Here is a 17,486-nt window from a genome sequence, read left to right on the forward strand (position 1 = left end):
CAGAGGTCCTGTTACACGAAGGAAGAAGTTACTGTTTGGCAGGGTAAGGGGATCACAGCGGGTGGTGCTGTGGATGTACAGCCCTTGTGAACTGAGAAGCAGCAATAAGGAGAGATAGGTGAAGTGAAATGCAGGTGGCAAGGAATAAAGAGGATTCAACCATGTACGCAGAGAGGATTCAACCATGTATGCTGATAACCATGGATACCTCAACATTTAGTCAAACTTTTTTTCAGAGTGATAGTTGATAATCATTCTTATCATGTTTCCTCAGTTTTTATCCTAATCTCTAGCTGTGTCATGAGGGAAATACCATTTAGCTTTGCTAATGTGAATTTTGGCTGTAGTCACTTCTTATTCAGAAGCATTTTATGGAAAACCGTGCTTGCAAATTAGCTTTTTCTTTTGGCAGTACTAGTCCTCAGACAATATCTAATTGAAAAAATGATTTGTTTAAATGTCCTTGAGGAAAGTAATTGCAAAGATTAAAAAAGAGATATAACTGGAGAACTTCCATATTTTTTGGCACGAATAATTAAGTAAATTGATTATTGATGATAGTCTTTTAATGACAGTTGTTGCATCAAAGGTGGATACAAATTGCATAATTAGCCATTGGTACATTTTTCTGAATTGCCAAATTTCAGGATGTCCCTTGTAACAGATTGACCCCTGATGTATTCAAGTTAATATAGAATGTTATAGTAGAATGAAATAAAATAATACTTATTGCATAACTGATACATTTTCACCACCAACACAGTCCTTGTAACATAAAAATTCTTCAGTATGGAAACTTCGGTAACTGCCATAGAGTGTAAGCCCTCAGGCACAGTAATTCTCTACAGTTTCCTGAGGCTGGTGTTTTGCCCTTACCTCACCCTCTATGCAGACAAGTGGCACCCTGCCTTTTTCCAATTTGCCCAAATTTACCTGAATTTATGTTTTCAGCATCAGTGAAATATATATTTGTTACTGCTATTTCTCATTCAGTTTTCAAGTTGCAGTGAACAAGCCTAGGAATTCATGAAATTGAAAGGGCTAATTCTGCTATTTACTTCCCAGAATCCATGGTGTGGAAGTGCAATAAGAAAAAGGTGTAAAAGGAGTGGAGTTAAAGCACCTTGAAACTTCGATTGCATTCAAATATCCATTCTGTAGGCTATTAAATTGGGATGCTTTACTTCAATATCTTTAAATTATTTTTTTGCTATAGGCCAAAATGTAGGAGAGATCAGAATTTTGAAAACAGGTTGTCTAACTACATACAAATATATATTCTTTTGCAATCTTTTAATTACTGATCCCTCAAGTCCTTTGTTATAAGTTCAGTATTTGTTTACAAAATTTTATGCGCCACTTGTACTGCATGTACACTGCAGAAGAGCCTGTGGTTTATACTGTACTTGTAACTGCTTAATAACAGCAACCAGTGTTCTGTGACAATGATAGTTTGGAAATCTTCTGACTGATAGATTAAATGTTTACATTACCGCTCATGCCATCATCTTATATTTAAACAAGCTACTGAGTATTAAAGTGGATGGACAGTCTTTGTATAACAGCTCTGATTTTTTAGGTTTATTTCCTAAGACAAGATTTATGCAATCCCACTTTCCATCTGTTAGTTGTGCTTCTCAGGAACTTCAATCCAATGGCCAATTTAAATCAGCCTTGCAGAGGTCTCAGAAGTACTGAGTGACTGTAACAGACCTTCTTGGGGGCTGGATGGAGCTGTTAAAGCCTTTTCTCAATGTGCCAGTGTGGGAGACATAAGCCACTCTGGGCTCCTCTGGCATCCAAAAGATAGCATCCAGCCAGCCAAGGAGCACGACTTTGACTCTGGAATAGCTGAAACAAACATTGCCTCTTGTTCAACCAGCAAGTCATGGAAAGGGAAGAGAAGTTTGGGGAGGGGAGGGGAGCTGAGGGTACAGAACATGTGGTGTGTAGGGAAAATGAGAGAGAGCTGAAGGTACCGTGGAGGTGTGTGTGGGAACCCAAGCTTCATTTCTTCTGCTGTCACAAAACAACTTGTTTTTCTGCAGCTCATTAATGATACATTGCATTTTGCAGTATTTTAGTGGATATAAGCATCTATTTTTTCCTGAATATTTTGAGGGTGCTGAAAGGATGCCGTCAGATTGACGATTTATAATATTCATCCCTTAAAAATTTTTAGCTTGTTAGTTAATGATATTAATGGAATATCATTACCAGAGAAAAATACCATTTTAAATCTCTGGTAGCAATTCTAGGTTTAAAAGCTAAATTTCACTTTGAGTAGGCTCGTGCTGATCTAAGGATGCCTGTAGAAAGACTGGCTTACAGTTGCAATAATTGTAACTTGGTGTCTTCTCAGTTTGACAAAGTCTTCAGCCAAGTATGTATTATCATTTCTGTGCAATTCCTGCACAGAATTGTCTCGTTGGTACACAATTCAGCATCTCAGTTCATCAGGATAGAGTTTCCCTGAAAATCTCTGTGACAAAGACCTGCTGGGGCTTTACAGTTTTCCCTCTTATTAAAAACCTTACAGATGGGGATTGGACCGAAACACCTTTAAGAGTTCCTTCCAACACAAAATATTCTGTGATTCTATGAGCATTCTTTAGTGACTGATATTTATTTGAAAGATTCTGGTTATTTCTTTTCATTCACATACACTTTATCATTTTTATAAAATGATAATGTTCTTTTTATAAGCTAACAATGAAACAAGGATTTTCTAACCATAGTATTATTTGAAAGAGTAATCTCTTCAGTATCTGCTCTCTAGAAACTTGTAAATGAATATATATATGAGGCATTGGAAAAAGTAATGTTTGAAATGTTAAAATATTTTATTTCAGAAATTTTTCAGCAATATTTCCAGTTTGTCTTGGGAACGGGGTCACTTTGGTATGTAAGAAATAGGTTAATGCTTGATTATATAATAGTTTCAATAGCTGATGCTATGGTGGGGCACTAGAAAAGTCTGTTTCAAACAAAGCACTTTGGTAACTTTCTGCAAAATTCAAAGTAAATCAGTGAGTTCCCAGATTATCAGGATATTTTCTGGCTGAATGTTTTCTGTCAAGAAAATGTGATCAGGTTCTATTGCTGTGATTTAACATGGGTCTCCAGCTTCATTAGAACTTGTATAGACAAAAAAGATGCAACTAGCATTGCAATGTGGGAAATATTTCATTTTAGGAAAAGTTTAAGGTGTTGTAACTAAACTGCTTGAGAGAATAATTTTCTTATTCAATTTTAAAAAGAAGTTTTTACATTGATGCTGGTTTAGTGTATCCATTATTCCATTCATGTCATGCGCAGCACAATACGCAACTTGGGTTCAGTTGTATGAATTTAGGAAAGGAGAATTTTTTTTCATCTTGGAATTAAAAATACTGTCTTCTTATAGGTCACTACCATATTAAGATCAACAATTATGGATTTCATTGGAATTCTGGTATTATTGCCTTTTTCAATCATGTTAAATCAATTGTCTGGTAAGTTTTTGTACTTAGGAGAAGTTCCTTTGTAACTTGAGAAATCCTCATCCAACTCACCTTAGTATCATCGATTTGTACTTAAAAAGTTAGTGGAGTATGACTGCTGTATCACAGGAACAGGTTCACCTTTAAAACTCTAACTAGGATGTAGAAAATACCTAAATCCCTTTCTTGGAGTATCAGAGTCCTGCAGTGTTTGACAGAGAAGGCAAGCCCCACACAGAAATGCAGTTGGAGGTATGCTCTCTGCTTTGATGCATGAACTGTCGGTACTGTCAGCACAGGGGAGCCAGGCTGTTTGGAGCATTCTTTTTATGAGCACTGATTGCGAATTGTAGCAAGAGGAGGGGGGAAAAAATGTGCCAAACAGAAAAATGTAATTGGAAAATCACATTTTTACACCAGTCTAGATTATAACTGGAAAAAGATGTGTCCTTGCAAAGTAGAAAAGGGAAGACCTTTCCACCTTGCCCTAAGTGTTCACCTTCTTACTCTCTGCTAACAAGATTCTGTTAATTTGAGTGGACAAGGAAGATTGACTAAAAGTACCTTACCTTCATGCTGGATCTCATCAGGGCAGTTCTGAAGACGTCGTTGTAACATGCTGCATTAGTTCTCTGTAAGGAACAACTTACTGTACTTATTTCATCCACTACATTGCAAACTACTGTCCCCACTTAGCTTCCTGCTCATCACACTGAAGTACGTTTCTGCTGTGCCAGGGTGACACCCAGTCTCACAGATGAGAGAGCCGTTACAACAGCACATATACTGCCTAAATCCCACTTAATTCCTATTTTGAACTCTGAAGTGGGTCTCAAGTGATAGATACTCCTTTCTGCAGACAAGTTTCCCAGCTTTCACATTTCACCTTGACTCATTTCACTGGAGCTTGTTAAATTGTACAAGCCAGTACACCAAAAATTAAACATAATTAATTAATAGGATTGCAGAACTGTGACCATCAGAAATATTAGAGGTTTCAAACACAGTAAAAATGAGGAATGGGAACTGAGATTTAAAGAAGTGATGAGGCCAAAGAAACCACAACATTTGGTGATAACCAATAATTTAAATTGATGGAATTGTGGAATAATGGCTTGTGCCAGAAATGAATAAACAAAAGCAAAGTAAGCCAAAATGCCTCCTGTGGCCTGCTGTTGTGGCTCTCCTGGTTAGGTGCATTTTAGTTTCTGAAATAAGAACAGAATTTTGAGGTTTCAATAGCTCAAGTTTTACAAGCACTTCTAGAAATGCAATTCTGGGATATGGTTGGACATTTTAAAAACCAAAAACATTTTAAAGGACCAGGGGCTCAGACATCTCCTCTGTGAACTATTAGTTGCTAAGGTAATGCCCTGAGTATGGGAATTGCACAACAATAATACCCAGAGGACAACTTGTAACTGGAGCACAGTTTTCAGGATGTGGGTGTGGCCGGAGGTGGTTAATATCCCTGGTAGTTTGTGGCAGCTCCTGTACACAGCTACAAGCCAATGTTACTCCTCAGTCTCCCGATCTGGTGATCATGGAGCTGCTCGTGGCACTTGAAACATTTCAGTGCCCCCAAAAGCAGACATGTGCTGACTGTGAGAGTTAAGAGACTTTCACGGAGATTAAAACCCACTGTTTGTTTAATGTTGCGTTCAGTGTAGCAGCATGTAGTGGTGACACTATAAATTAGTAACTTTTCAGTGGAAAGTTGTATGTTTTAAGGAAAAATAGCCAGGACAGGCTGTTTTTACAGGGTTATATGTTTTATTTCAAGATCTTAGTCTTCTCTGAGAAGATTGGTTCTGTTATTGATGTTCTGTGCTCAAAAGCATATTCATTTCCCTTATTGCAATTAATAATTATAGCAAAATGAACATTCTCTCTGTTTTAGTACTCAAAATATTATTTCTCTTAAATATGGGTTTTGAAGACTTTTTTTCCTCAACCACTTAAAGCTCTGACAGAATTTACTGTTTCAGAAGCTGTTTCAGAAGTGTTTGGCAGAACATTTGGCTGCAGGTGGCTTCTGTGACCATCCTAAATCAGCAACAGCATGTTGAGCACTTGAATTGTTCTTTCTGCTTATATCCCTGTTCTCTGTGTTTTACTGCAGCAATGTTCCACATGACTCTACATCACATGTGAAAAATAAAAATAAAAAATCTTGCCCACACATGGGAACAATCACCTGTGAGCAGACCTTCCAACTTTATAGCATTTATAGCACCTCTCCAATATCCAAGTGATGCAGAGGATTCATAATACAACAGGTATTTGTATTATGTATCTGTAATGCAAACCTTTGCTAAGTTTCTGACACTCATTATGAGCTGGGTTAAATCTTTTAACATCTGACTGCAAGGAGAACAGCAGCTTGTTATTTCCATGACATTGTGAGAACGTACTTACATTATCTCTCAGTGCAGCAGGAGATAGCATGTGCCCCTAATGTATGTATGTTTGCAAGTTGAGAAGTTAAGTCTGCTGTTAATGTTATCACTGCTGTATCCTGAAATAGAAAACTGCAGGCAGATTGGATTGTGTTAGAGAATGGTAACCATAATAACCAATAACAATCTGCAAATGATAAGCAGCGTTAGTGTTTAAAAATAAAATTTACATAGCATTCCAATAGTTCCATGGGCATACTTTCAGATTTTATGTTATTATTCATTCATTTTAAGCTTGTCTTTGAGATTTAAGATGTGGCATTAATCTGAAGGAAGTGTTTCATTAGTGCATCTTGAATTATTTCACACTTTTTTTATATACCTAAATAAATCTCACAAAATAAATCTTACTTAACAGCCCTCTTTCAGAGGTACACCATCTATAAGGGAGAATTATAAGTGTTCTACAGGATGTATGGAATGTCATGGAAGGAGATGGACTTTGATTTTATGGTTGGATGTAAAAAGCATACATTCAGAAAAGAAATATAAAGTCTGCTGTGAATGAATATGGAGCATCTTGATCATTTGGAATCTGCACTGTGTTCTGGGATGCTGCCCAACACTTCTGCTGATACAAAAATTAAAACAAACAAAAAACCCCTCTTTAGCTTAACCCAAACCATGCTTTTTTTGACGGATGCTTTAAAAAGAAAGGAAGGTGTCATTCAAAAGAAGGAAGAAGTCCAAATTGTGTCCTGGCCCTGCCATTCTTCTCCTTTCATATCTCCAGCATACAAATAGGGTGTCTAAAGGAGTCTCAGAAATTCTTAATTACTTACCCTGTTATGAAAGTATATGAGCAGCATGGTGTTATGATCAAACTGTTTGTTAACTCTTTTGGGTTAACATGTTTTCAGTCTCCCTTGCTGTGACAACCCTGTCATTTTCAAAAAATACTTGAATGCTTCTTAGAACATGGAGTCTTATTTCCCAGTTGCTCTTAACTGCTGAGATACTGTGGTTACCACCACACTGCATTCAGGGAGTTACAATGACAGTGAGAAGAACTGGAAAAGATCCATTCTTCTGAATGTACTGACGTCCAGAGGAACAAGGTGACCTGGGCTTCAGATCCATCCTGTAGCTCTTTCAGGGCAACAGCACTTCTGGAGGTGTAAGCAAGCCACAGTCCATGCTGCTGCGTGTTGCCCACAGTTAGAATGACCACCATGGGAGAAAATCAATGGAAGATCTAAAATTCATATAAAAACTGAAAAATTGTTTGCTAATCATCATTTTCCCATTTAAGTAACCTTGTTAGGAAATTTCAGTGCTGATGTGGGATCGGATAGTTTGGATGGAGGGTAATTAAAATGAAATAGCTTTTGCTCTTTGATCCCATATGTGAGAGGGGGCAAGTTGCTCAGAGGTTTTTTGCCAGAGGTAAATGAAAAATGAAAATAGCAGCATTGCCGAAGTTCCTTTAAAATGAAACTGTCATGTTTACAAGAGACAATTCTTGTTGCTAGTTGTGTAAGAGAGTTACAAGCTGTTGATATTCTTCAGTGGGATTTGAATTTGAATCTGAATTAGGTAAGACAGAGTCAATTGCTTTCCATTTGAGTTCCTGAAGAAAAAAAAAAATGTTGTTACTGTTGGATGCAAGTTGAAAGATTCTTGTTTATCAGGAAAGGTCTGTTTAGTCTATTAACCTTGACAACCATGTCAGCAGTTTTTTCTGTTTGTTTTCCCAAAGGCACTATGTTAAAGTACTATGATATACAAAGTTATTTATAATGCAGACAGTTCATAGCTATGCTTAAAAGACATAGGTCAGAGTTTAAATACCAGAGTTAAATGCTATTCTCTTTGACAGTTTGAAAAGTTATTATGCTGAATCTTTGAATATTGCAATGGAGGGATAGAATCGCTACAATATCGATCTGAATCAGATATTTTTATATGAATTTGTTACAGGTTCACAGACTGGTTAAAGTAAAAAGGAACCTCTGGAACTAGTCCAGTCACCTGCTCAGAGCAAGGCCACCTAGAGCTGGTTACCCAGGACTGTGTTCAGATGGCTTTTGAATATGTCCAGGGATGGACATGTATGTCAGTGGTCAGTCACCCTCACAGTAAAATAAAAAGATCCAACAAAACAAACACCACCACCAAAAAAATCTCTATGTTCAAATGTATTTTCCTATATTTCAGTCAATACTCGCTGTTTTTTTGCCTTTTCATTAGGAGTCACTGAGAAAAGTCTGGCTCTGTCTTCTTTACTCCCCTCCTACCAGATGCTATACACCCTAATAGATTTCTATAAAAGGAACAAAATTTAGGGAAGCAAACAGAGAAAACAAAGTCCACACATATTGACTCATGCATTTGTACCTGCTTGTCTCTGTTAACAGATGATTAGGATTGCTATTGCTGTCCTTGCTTCTACAGATGAGCAAGATCTACTCTAGAAGTGCTTGCGTACAGTAGAAAGCTGAATAACTGACTTATTGTTGTGATTTACTTCCTCATTTGAGACTGTAGTCTTGACTCTCACAGTCACAGTAGTTTATTTTTCTTTACTCTGAATACTGCTACTTAAGGCTCCCCTTCATCAAGTTGGGTTTGTGTACCTGTATAGCTCTCTGTCATACATCTTCAAGAACATGTCCTGCTGAAAAGTACCAGTGGGGCAGAGGAGCAATTTCACCCTTAACATTGTTTCCACCTTGCATTTTTTAGTGGTTTTGACACTTTCTGCTTTTATTCCAGTTCTTTTGCTATAGTGAAAATAGGATAGCAACTTTGTCTCTTGCTGAAGTCTCCAATTTACAGGTTTTCCAATAGCCCATATTTGCTGTATCAACCAGTTCTGCCCAGACATCCCATCTCAACATCTCTGCCCTGGTCCTCACCCTTCCACTCTTCCCTAGGTTTACCACCTAGCTGTCAGGTAGCCAGCTGTCCCTGTGAAGGTGTTTTCAAATCCTATTGTGCTCCCTGCCTACAATGAATGTTTTTCTTGCCTAATCCTAATTCCTGTCTTCTGGCCTGGTTTTTAGACTCTCCTCCCTGTGGGTCACAGAGTCACACTGCTTTCTTCCTTGTTCTGCACTCTGGCTTTCTGCCTTTCTCATTCCACCGCCTCTCCAGCCCCATCGTTGCCAAATTCCTTTTTCCAACCTCTCTCTCTCTAATTTCCACTTTTGTGCCCACTCTTTCTATGTGGATCATGGGATTCTGGTCTGCAAGGGTCAGCACTGGCAAGACACTGTCCACCCTGTGCTGGCCAGTCCCATGTCACAGTAAGATACCAGGGGAAGGCTGCACAGCAAAAACCCACTGCTGTCACTTAACTGGGAGTGGAGCAGAGGTCATCCAGCAGTGCTGTGCTAAGTTTAAACACCCTCAACAGGAGTGGCATTTTTGCAGACTTTTGAACCATAAAAGCTATATACAGATTTGCTTTGTGGAGCCCTGAGACAGACTTTGGTACCTGTCATGATGTTTCAATTCAACAGAGCAATGAGCAATTCAGCTTATTTACTGTCCAAGCTGCCAGACTCTGGCTGCTTGTACTGTCTGTAGTGAGAATTACTTGTGACATGAAAGTCACTTATGGTGACAGCCTGAATAATGCCCTAAGTCTCTGTTGAGTGTATGCGAACTGCAATCCTCCCTTGATTTCTTATTCATGCCCAAAGTAGAGGAGCTGATGAAATTATTTAAAAAATAAATTAAAATAATAATAATTTTCATACAAAGAAAGGAATATACTTTCCTTATTTTTGATGGTAGGATCTCTTGTAACATTCCTGCTGATTTTTTTTCTCCGAATTTGATTATGAGAGCCATATCCAAAACGCAGCAATCAAGCCATGGCATCCAAAATTCAGTTGTTTATCAGAGCTGTATTTGACAAGCAAAGTAATGGGTGATGACACTGGCTTTGCCTAGTATTGACAGGTGTGGTTTCACACTTAAAACACTGTGCAATAAAGCTGAGGCAATTATATTAAAGCTAATAAGTGTATGTGACCACACTCGTTCAGCATCGATAGGGGCAACCAACTTGGGCAAGTGATTATTACATTCCACTAGTGGTGGGTGTCTGATGCCTGTTATTTACTGCCATACAGGAATGGTGCATGTTTTATTTAATTTCTGGGAACACAATGTTATGATATTATTTGTTTGAAGCATAATTTGCAGTTGATATAATGTGAAGTGACCGGTTTGGCTGACAGATAAACTAATGCTATTTTGTAAACATATGGTTGGAAATAAAATTAGTGTCTTCTGATTTCTAATTTGCCCTTTCCAACTGTTTTCTTGGTTTTAACTCAGCTTGCGAATACATACAAGAACTTGAAAAATCCGGACTCATGAGTCACGTCACATATAGTCAACAGAGGACTAAAGGTCTGTTTTGACAGAGAAGGCAGATTGAGAGAAGAATATTCTACTAACTCACACAAAGAATTTGAGGTAGTCAAGACAAGATCTATTTAAAATAAGCAGCGGATGAGGCAGGGAAAGGAACAGGGAGGATGTTTACAATGTATTTGAACTGCTTCATTTGGTGCTTTTGTTAGGAAAGAGGTCTTGTTCTCTTTCTTCTGTGGAAGAGAAGGAAACTGAGTAACACAAACTGGTTTTCAGTGCTCTGTGTGTTCATGGTATCTTGTCATGAGATATGTGTATTATATTAACTTGATTACAGATATAAATGGGCAAGCATACACCCACACATTCCCTCCTTAAGACATTACCTATTCCATATTTTTTCCTAGACCTTATGTATAATTCTGATTATGGGATATAGTGCTAGCAGCAGTATGAACTATAAGGAATTGAGAGGACTGAGCTGAGAGGGGATGGGTTTCTTAGCGCAGTTTTGAAGCATGGTCATGTTACTGGATGCCAACTAGTGGCCTTTTCCTCAGTTGTAAAGAACAACCTTTCCCAGAGGGCACTATTTCTGCATCCTGGATTACTTTATGCTGTCCTAAAACATCTTTTATGGGATTTATTTTTAAACCCCAATTTAATATTAGTTTGGGAGTGCTGTTGGTGAATTAGTCTCTAAAGTCTTCTAGTGTTAAGTGTTTTATTCTGCTCTTTGGCTGCTTTTACTCTTTCTTGCCTGCTCTGCCTGGAGTAGAAGTTGTCCAGGAGCAAGGCAGGACCTTGGACTCTTCTGTCACGGTGTGGTATTGCATTCTGGATCTGCTGCCTGTGCACTGCATGTAGCGGGTATAACTTTTCTGTTACCTGAGTGCCATTGTGCTACAGAGATAAGGTTACATCGCATTTCACTTACAGAGCAGTCTGGGACTAATCAGCAGGAGGAAAAACGAAGTGAGTGAAACATAGAAATGGGAAAGAATCCTGGGTTGTTTGTTTGGGGTTTTTTTGTTTGTTTTTTTCTGATTGTTTTGTTTGGGGGGTTTTGTTTGTTTGTTTGTTTAAGAGAGAGAGAATTTTTTTTTTGTTTTTGTTTTTTTTTACAAGAGATAGATAGTGAAATAGCTCCATGGGTTTCTGCAGCACTCTCAGAGCAGCGAGGGTTTAGGTGATTTAGAGTGTGTCCCCGGTTCATCCAGTGCTGCTGGCTCACCCCCAGCACTCCGGCCGCAGCATCCGCCCCCTCAGCTTCTGGTGACGGGCACGCCGAGCGGCCGCTCCCGAGAGCTGCTCCCGCGGGGCTCCCGGGCTCTGCCATCCCCAGCCGCGGCTCCGCGGGCCCCACTCACGTTTTCCCAACCCCGCGTTTCCCCCGAAGACAATTTGGGCGGTGTCGTGCGAGGCGGGGCAGGGCCGGAACGCGGCGCTGCCTCCTCCCGCTGCCCGCACCGCTCCGGCTGGGACTGCCCCGCACGGCTCCGGGCGGGCTCGGGGGCTGCCGCTGCCGCCGCCGGCCGGAGAGTTTGGCTCCCGGGGCACTTTCCCATCCCGCCGGCCCCGCGGCCCCGCAGCAGAAACTCGGAGCTCATGCCCGAGAGCAGCAGCGCTCCAGGAGCGGCCCAGGCGTGGGAAAGGAGCGCGGGGCCGTGCCGCCGCTGGGAAGTCTGCCCGGCTGGGGCACTGGAGCTGAGGATGCAGTGGAAGATCTGACTTCAGGCGTTTGGGCGCTCTGGGCAACTAGTGTCAGGCTGCGAAGGTGCAACTATGTACCTTTTTGGCAGTGACGAATACGAAGCGGTAAGATGTAAACTAAGGATTTTTTTCCCCCCTGAATTGTTATTTACTTTTAATGTTCCTATCTTCAGAGTTTACTGAGCAGCTTTGAATTTCTGTCAGTACGGTGGTCGAACTTTAGTACTCACTCATTAGATTGTTTTTTCAAAATGACGTTTCTCTGCAAGTTCTTGGAGTAGTGAGATTACTATTTGCTAGATAAAATGCAATTTACTTTCCCTGTCTTGTTTATTGCATTGTGGTGATATTGAAAATATTTAACTACTGGATATTATGAGGCAATTTGGACTCTTGAGTTAAGCAAACCCATGCCTACAAATAATTCAGAATCTGTCTCATACTTTGTAATGTAGATAGACTACAAGGAGCTTACAGAACTGCCCTTAATAGTATGTTTGTGGGGACGTTGCCAAACTGTTTCTTTTGTGCAGTTCAAAGCATGTTATTGTAATGTAATGCAATGTCTATCAAAAAAGCTGGCTTAAAAAGACCCAAACACACTCACATTAAAATCTGACAAATCTTTACTTAAGTGTGTTTGTAAAACAGCATTTGAAATAAGCTGTTGATGTCAGAGAAGACCAGAAGAAAATCACGAATAGCTCTGCACTGCTGAATGACATAGTTAAGTGACATAAAAGTTTGACATAAAATTTTGTAGCCTGTGCTTCGATTGCCAAGTTATAAGCAAAATGGATGTATTCTTCCACCCACTCGTGACCGAGTCCAAGCCTGAGGAGCTTTGGGGAAAAATAATGAGACTGAAAAATATGTATGAACTCCACTATAGGACATCAAAATAAATTTCCCATGTTAAAAGATGACACATTCTTTGCATATAGCTGGCAATTGCAAATTGCAAATGTTTTGTTTTTATTATTAGTTGCTCCTAATATGAAAGGGCCTTTTATGGCAGTCTGGGTTCATTTCAAGGTATTAATTCAGTTATGTTGGATTTTTTCCTTCTTTTCCTTTTTTTTTTTTTTTTTTTTTAAATTTTTTTTTTTATTTTATTTTTTTTTTTTATTTTCCTTAATTCCAACCAGCTATGTTTTTGAGATGCAAGAAATGTAGAAGACATTCAGGAAAATAATTTAAGTGCAGCTGTCCGCATATGGAACTCACTTGTGTGTGACTTGCACAAACTTTCACAAACCAAGAAAGGAAGCTGGAAAGAACTTAGCTTCTTCAAAGCAGTACACCACATGACATTGCAGTGATTATGCTGTAGAATGTTTATTTGTGTATAAAAACTGTAAAGCAAGAGGGACTTTGCTTGCTTTGAAGCTTGTTTTGTTTTGTTACATTTTGTAGATATTTGTAGAGAGTTGCAAATCTCTCTTAACAGATTTTTAGATTTTTGCACAGTCTCTTCATTGCATCGTAGCCCGTAGAGTGACTTCCTGGTTTATACAGGAGTCTGAAATTTTAAAGTATCTTGAAAATAACCTAGATGACTGGAGAATGGTGTTAGGTCTCAATCTCTTCTCCTGATGCTCTTTAACTTTTTAAAAGTATTGAAGTACTCTGTGTCATAAAACATATGTTTAAGATGCCTTTCCCAGGAAGGTGGGCCATGTCATTCCAGTCCCTTTTCTACTACATAGTTGTGTGAAGTGAAATAGCATCAATAGAAAAAGTAAGAAGTCCACCATGAATTGTGTGGGGTTAGGTTTTTTTTAATTTCCTTTTTTTTCTTTTGTTCTTTTTGATATCTCTAGAGGTTCCTGAAACTAAAGTGTAATGACCTGTTCAAACAAAATGTTTCATTAAGTGCAAAGTGAAATATCATTTCAGTCGTTTCTTCTTAATTTCTCTTTAAAGCAAAATAGTTCAGGGCAAATAGAGGTGCACTTTTTTGGTGTTATTTTGGCAGCCATACTTACCAAGATGTTTGTTTTACTTGGTGGTAAGTACAGTAGAATTGATGGCATACAGAAAGCTTGAAAAACACCTTTATTATTCTGTAAAAGCTATAATCAATGTGAAACTTCTATCTGTGTAGATTTGCCATTCATGAAACCATATGCTCTGCATTGTAGAAAAGGTATTTGTTTTATCTTCCTACACAAACAATTACTTGAGTCACTGAAGGACAAAGTAAATAAAAAGAGTGACAGTGAAGAATCTCAGAGTTTAATTTTAAGTTTGCTATTAATTTGAAGCAATTTTAATTTCGCTTTAGGCATTATAACTATGGATATAAAATTTGATTTTTATCCTAGGAAGGAGACTCCTGATGGAATGAAACATAACATCATTAAAGCATCCCTTAGTGGAAATCCATCTTTAAAAACTCAACCTTTCAATAGAGTAATAGAGAAATGGAACTGTATGTGATCATTGTGTGCATTTCACATGCACACGTGCATGTCTAGATGGGCCTGCACACACACTTGCAGAAACATAATCATCTGAAGCAATGTTGTAACTCAGTTAAATTTAATAACAAAACAGTATAGGCTGGTGCTACCAGCTTTTGCACGTGGTGTCCACTTTGCTTTCGTTTTGTTCCTGTGTATAAACAAGCTTGGATTATTAGCTTATTCTGAGTGCATAATAAGTCTAGATATCTGACAGAATTGATAATCAACTTTTATACCATCTCCCACCAACCCCAGCTGAACAGAGATAATACCACTTAAAAATCAGTTATCAAGACAAAGATGGGGTTTATGACCACTTCATCTTAAAAATAAAAACAAAGTGTCATTTTATGGCACAGTGACAAAAGCTATATTTTTTAAATTAATAATAAAACCATGCAGCTGTGGTCCTTTCCTGTTTCCATTAGCATTTTCATAAATGTTCTGTCTTGGGGTGCAGAGTGTCTTTCACATTGCATTTTAACACTTTAGGCAGATGCTTATTAAGCTCTTTATAACTGCTGGAATAAACATTTAGTATCTTTTGAGGCAATTTTTATGCCATGTACCTGGCATTGTAGATGTGCTTGGCTATATAAGTGATTTAATTTCATAAATACAGGAAACTATAAAATGCTACAGACCGAAGAGTCCCATTTGTGGCTCTAAGTTGTTTGTGTTTCCTGTTTCTTTGCAAAATAAATCTCTGATAACCAAATGGAATTGGAATAGTTCATCGAAAATGAAGCAGGAAATGGGAGCTCCTTTTCACAGATAGCTGGTAGATCGTAGTCTGCACAAATCTCCAGAAGCAAAAGCATCTAAAACTTACTCCCAAAAGTCCTTTGAGTTGATGCTTAGGGATGATGCTAGTGCTAGCTAGTGCTTGCATGTCTGGGAGGCCTGGCTGGCTCTGCTGTATCCACAGGCTACAGTTTCCCTATGGCTGCAGAGTTTCTGCTCTTCCTCCCACAGTTAACCTTGCCAGGGCTGTGGGTGCTGGGCATCTCCAGCTACATCCCCCAATGCCTTTCCAGGGGCCCCTGGGTGTAGGTATGTGGGCCAGGACTTGTCTCTGATGGGCATGGGACACCTTTAGCATTTCATCTCTCCTTCCTGACGGCAGTCTTGCCTGGTAGAAGCTTTTGGCTCTGTTGTGGCACCACGATCAAATACTGTGATGGTAAGTGTAGGGTTAATTAGGATTTCTTCTGAGAACAACCTAATCATTGGAAAGCTATTTTTTAGCAGAATAATTCATGGGCAGGGAGGAGATTTCATGGTGATTGACAGTTTAAGAAAAATCATTGAATTTCATTCACTCTATTGCATGCAACTTTCAAACTTTTGCAATAAAGAAGCTACTTTTAACTTTCTTAAGAAACTCAAAACTCAGCTTTTTTTGATCTCCATAGATATTTTTCTTGGAAGATATTTTTACAAAGAATGGGAAACCTCTTTAAAAATCCAGTCGTTGTGATGTCCAGAGCAAATGTTTTGGTTGCCTTGAAAATCCAGCATTTGTCACTTGTGTTCTCCAGGCAAAAGTTTTGAACTTGTCTATTTAAATTAAGTCTTCACTTGCTTGGAGTTTGCCTACGTCCTCTTGCAGGACAGAGCACTTCTTATGGAATATTAAGAATGATGTTGATAGATGCCAGTTGTACTCATGGCTCCTGCAGGGCAGCATTATCTTCTAAAAAGTATGAAAATCTGTCTGCTAAATTTCTAAAGGAGGGAAAGATCTTGAAGCAGTCAAATGTCATTCAGTTTTGAGAAGAGTTGCTTTTTGACTGCTGTTTGTGAATCAGACAAATCCCAATTTTGTGTGCACAGATATTCTGCTGATAGGGCTGATTTTGCTGTGTGAAGTTGGAAAACCCCACCTATTTTAGAAAAATGCTTTGTAATTCTAGAAATCAGTAGGGAGAACACACTGATGCATTTTCAGTGTTTATTCAGAGACATTGCTACTTACCTTATTTCAGAAACTGAGTGAAGGGAGAAAAGATAATAAGGGTGTTGTTTAAACTTGGAAAGAGTCATGTGTAACTGTTTAGCAACAGTAGTTTTTTATTATATTGTGGACTGACATAGGAACGTGTCTAAAAAATATAAACCAGAATTGCTTCTTTGGGAACCTCTCCCTTGAATTTTACCTGTGGCAGAATGCTGTAAGGCAACAACATCTAATGCTATGTTAAGATAGATGAGTAGTACAACATGTGAGTGTAACTTGAAGTACTGACTTGAAAGGTAGTCAAATTCAGTGCAGCCTCTGAGGTTACCATCAGAGTCCATCCTCGGACAAACCCCTTGACATTTTGATTCTTTGTCTTTAGATATTAGGAGATACTTGGTTTGTTTCTGGTAACAATAGATGTTTATTTTTTAAACCTCGTAAATTTCTTTAAAATACCAGCTTTAAACATAACAATGCTAGCATCTGATTAATTTTCAATCATAAATATTGTACAGGAACACTAGGACTGGAGTTTCATGCCTAAAACTCTGTGTTTGGCAAGAAGAACACTTACATGGAAGAAGGAAGTGCTTATACATGAAAGATAGATGTGCTCACATCCAAAACTGGTTGTAGACTCGTGAAACAGTCACCCTTAGCAAGCCTTTTCCCTGTGGATTCTCTGCAGCAGCCAAAGTGTAGAAGCAATACAGTTTTTCTTTCCTAAATTGGAAAGATGAGGGTCATTCTATATGGCATCACTCCCCATGACAAGCTCAGAGATGTCGCAGCTGTGTTTTAAGCACTGCACGTGAGTTTTGGGATTCCCCTAAGGGAAGCCTGGGAGAGCTGCTGGTTTTGATCGTGTAGCATAATGGCTTCTGAAGCAGTTTCAGTTTAGAATAGGGAAACACTAGAGAGGAAAACTGTAATAAACCCATGCAGAGAAAGGTATTGGTCATTTCTGTGTTACTCCCAAGACACCCAGTGTACTTTCTAGTTTGTGACTTGAACAGCTGTAGTGACCACACCTTTTTCCACAGAGAAAAAACACTTTTAATCTAACTTCCTG

General features: G+C 38.8%; 1 protein-coding gene across 6 annotated transcripts in view; it reads left to right on the forward strand.

Moving 5' to 3' along the window:
- Positions 1–17,486, forward strand: part of CACNB2 (calcium voltage-gated channel auxiliary subunit beta 2) — a 247,248-nt gene that overhangs the window by 125,679 nt on the left and 104,083 nt on the right. The window contains exon 1 of one of the 6 annotated variants that reach the window (XM_050325633.1): positions 12,041–12,088. The exons of the other annotated variants lie outside the window; for them this stretch is intronic. Within the exon in view, the coding sequence (XP_050181590.1) occupies positions 12,056–12,088 (33 nt within the window). The 5' untranslated portion in view covers positions 12,041–12,055. Of the gene's footprint in view, positions 1–12,040; positions 12,089–17,486 lie in introns of those variants that run through there. 6 annotated transcript variants of the gene reach the window in all.

Source organism: Myiozetetes cayanensis, unplaced genomic scaffold, assembly GCF_022539395.1.
Source record: "Myiozetetes cayanensis isolate MyiCay16 unplaced genomic scaffold, myiCay2020 scf1, whole genome shotgun sequence".
Lineage (NCBI taxonomy): Eukaryota > Metazoa > Chordata > Aves > Passeriformes > Tyrannidae > Myiozetetes > Myiozetetes cayanensis.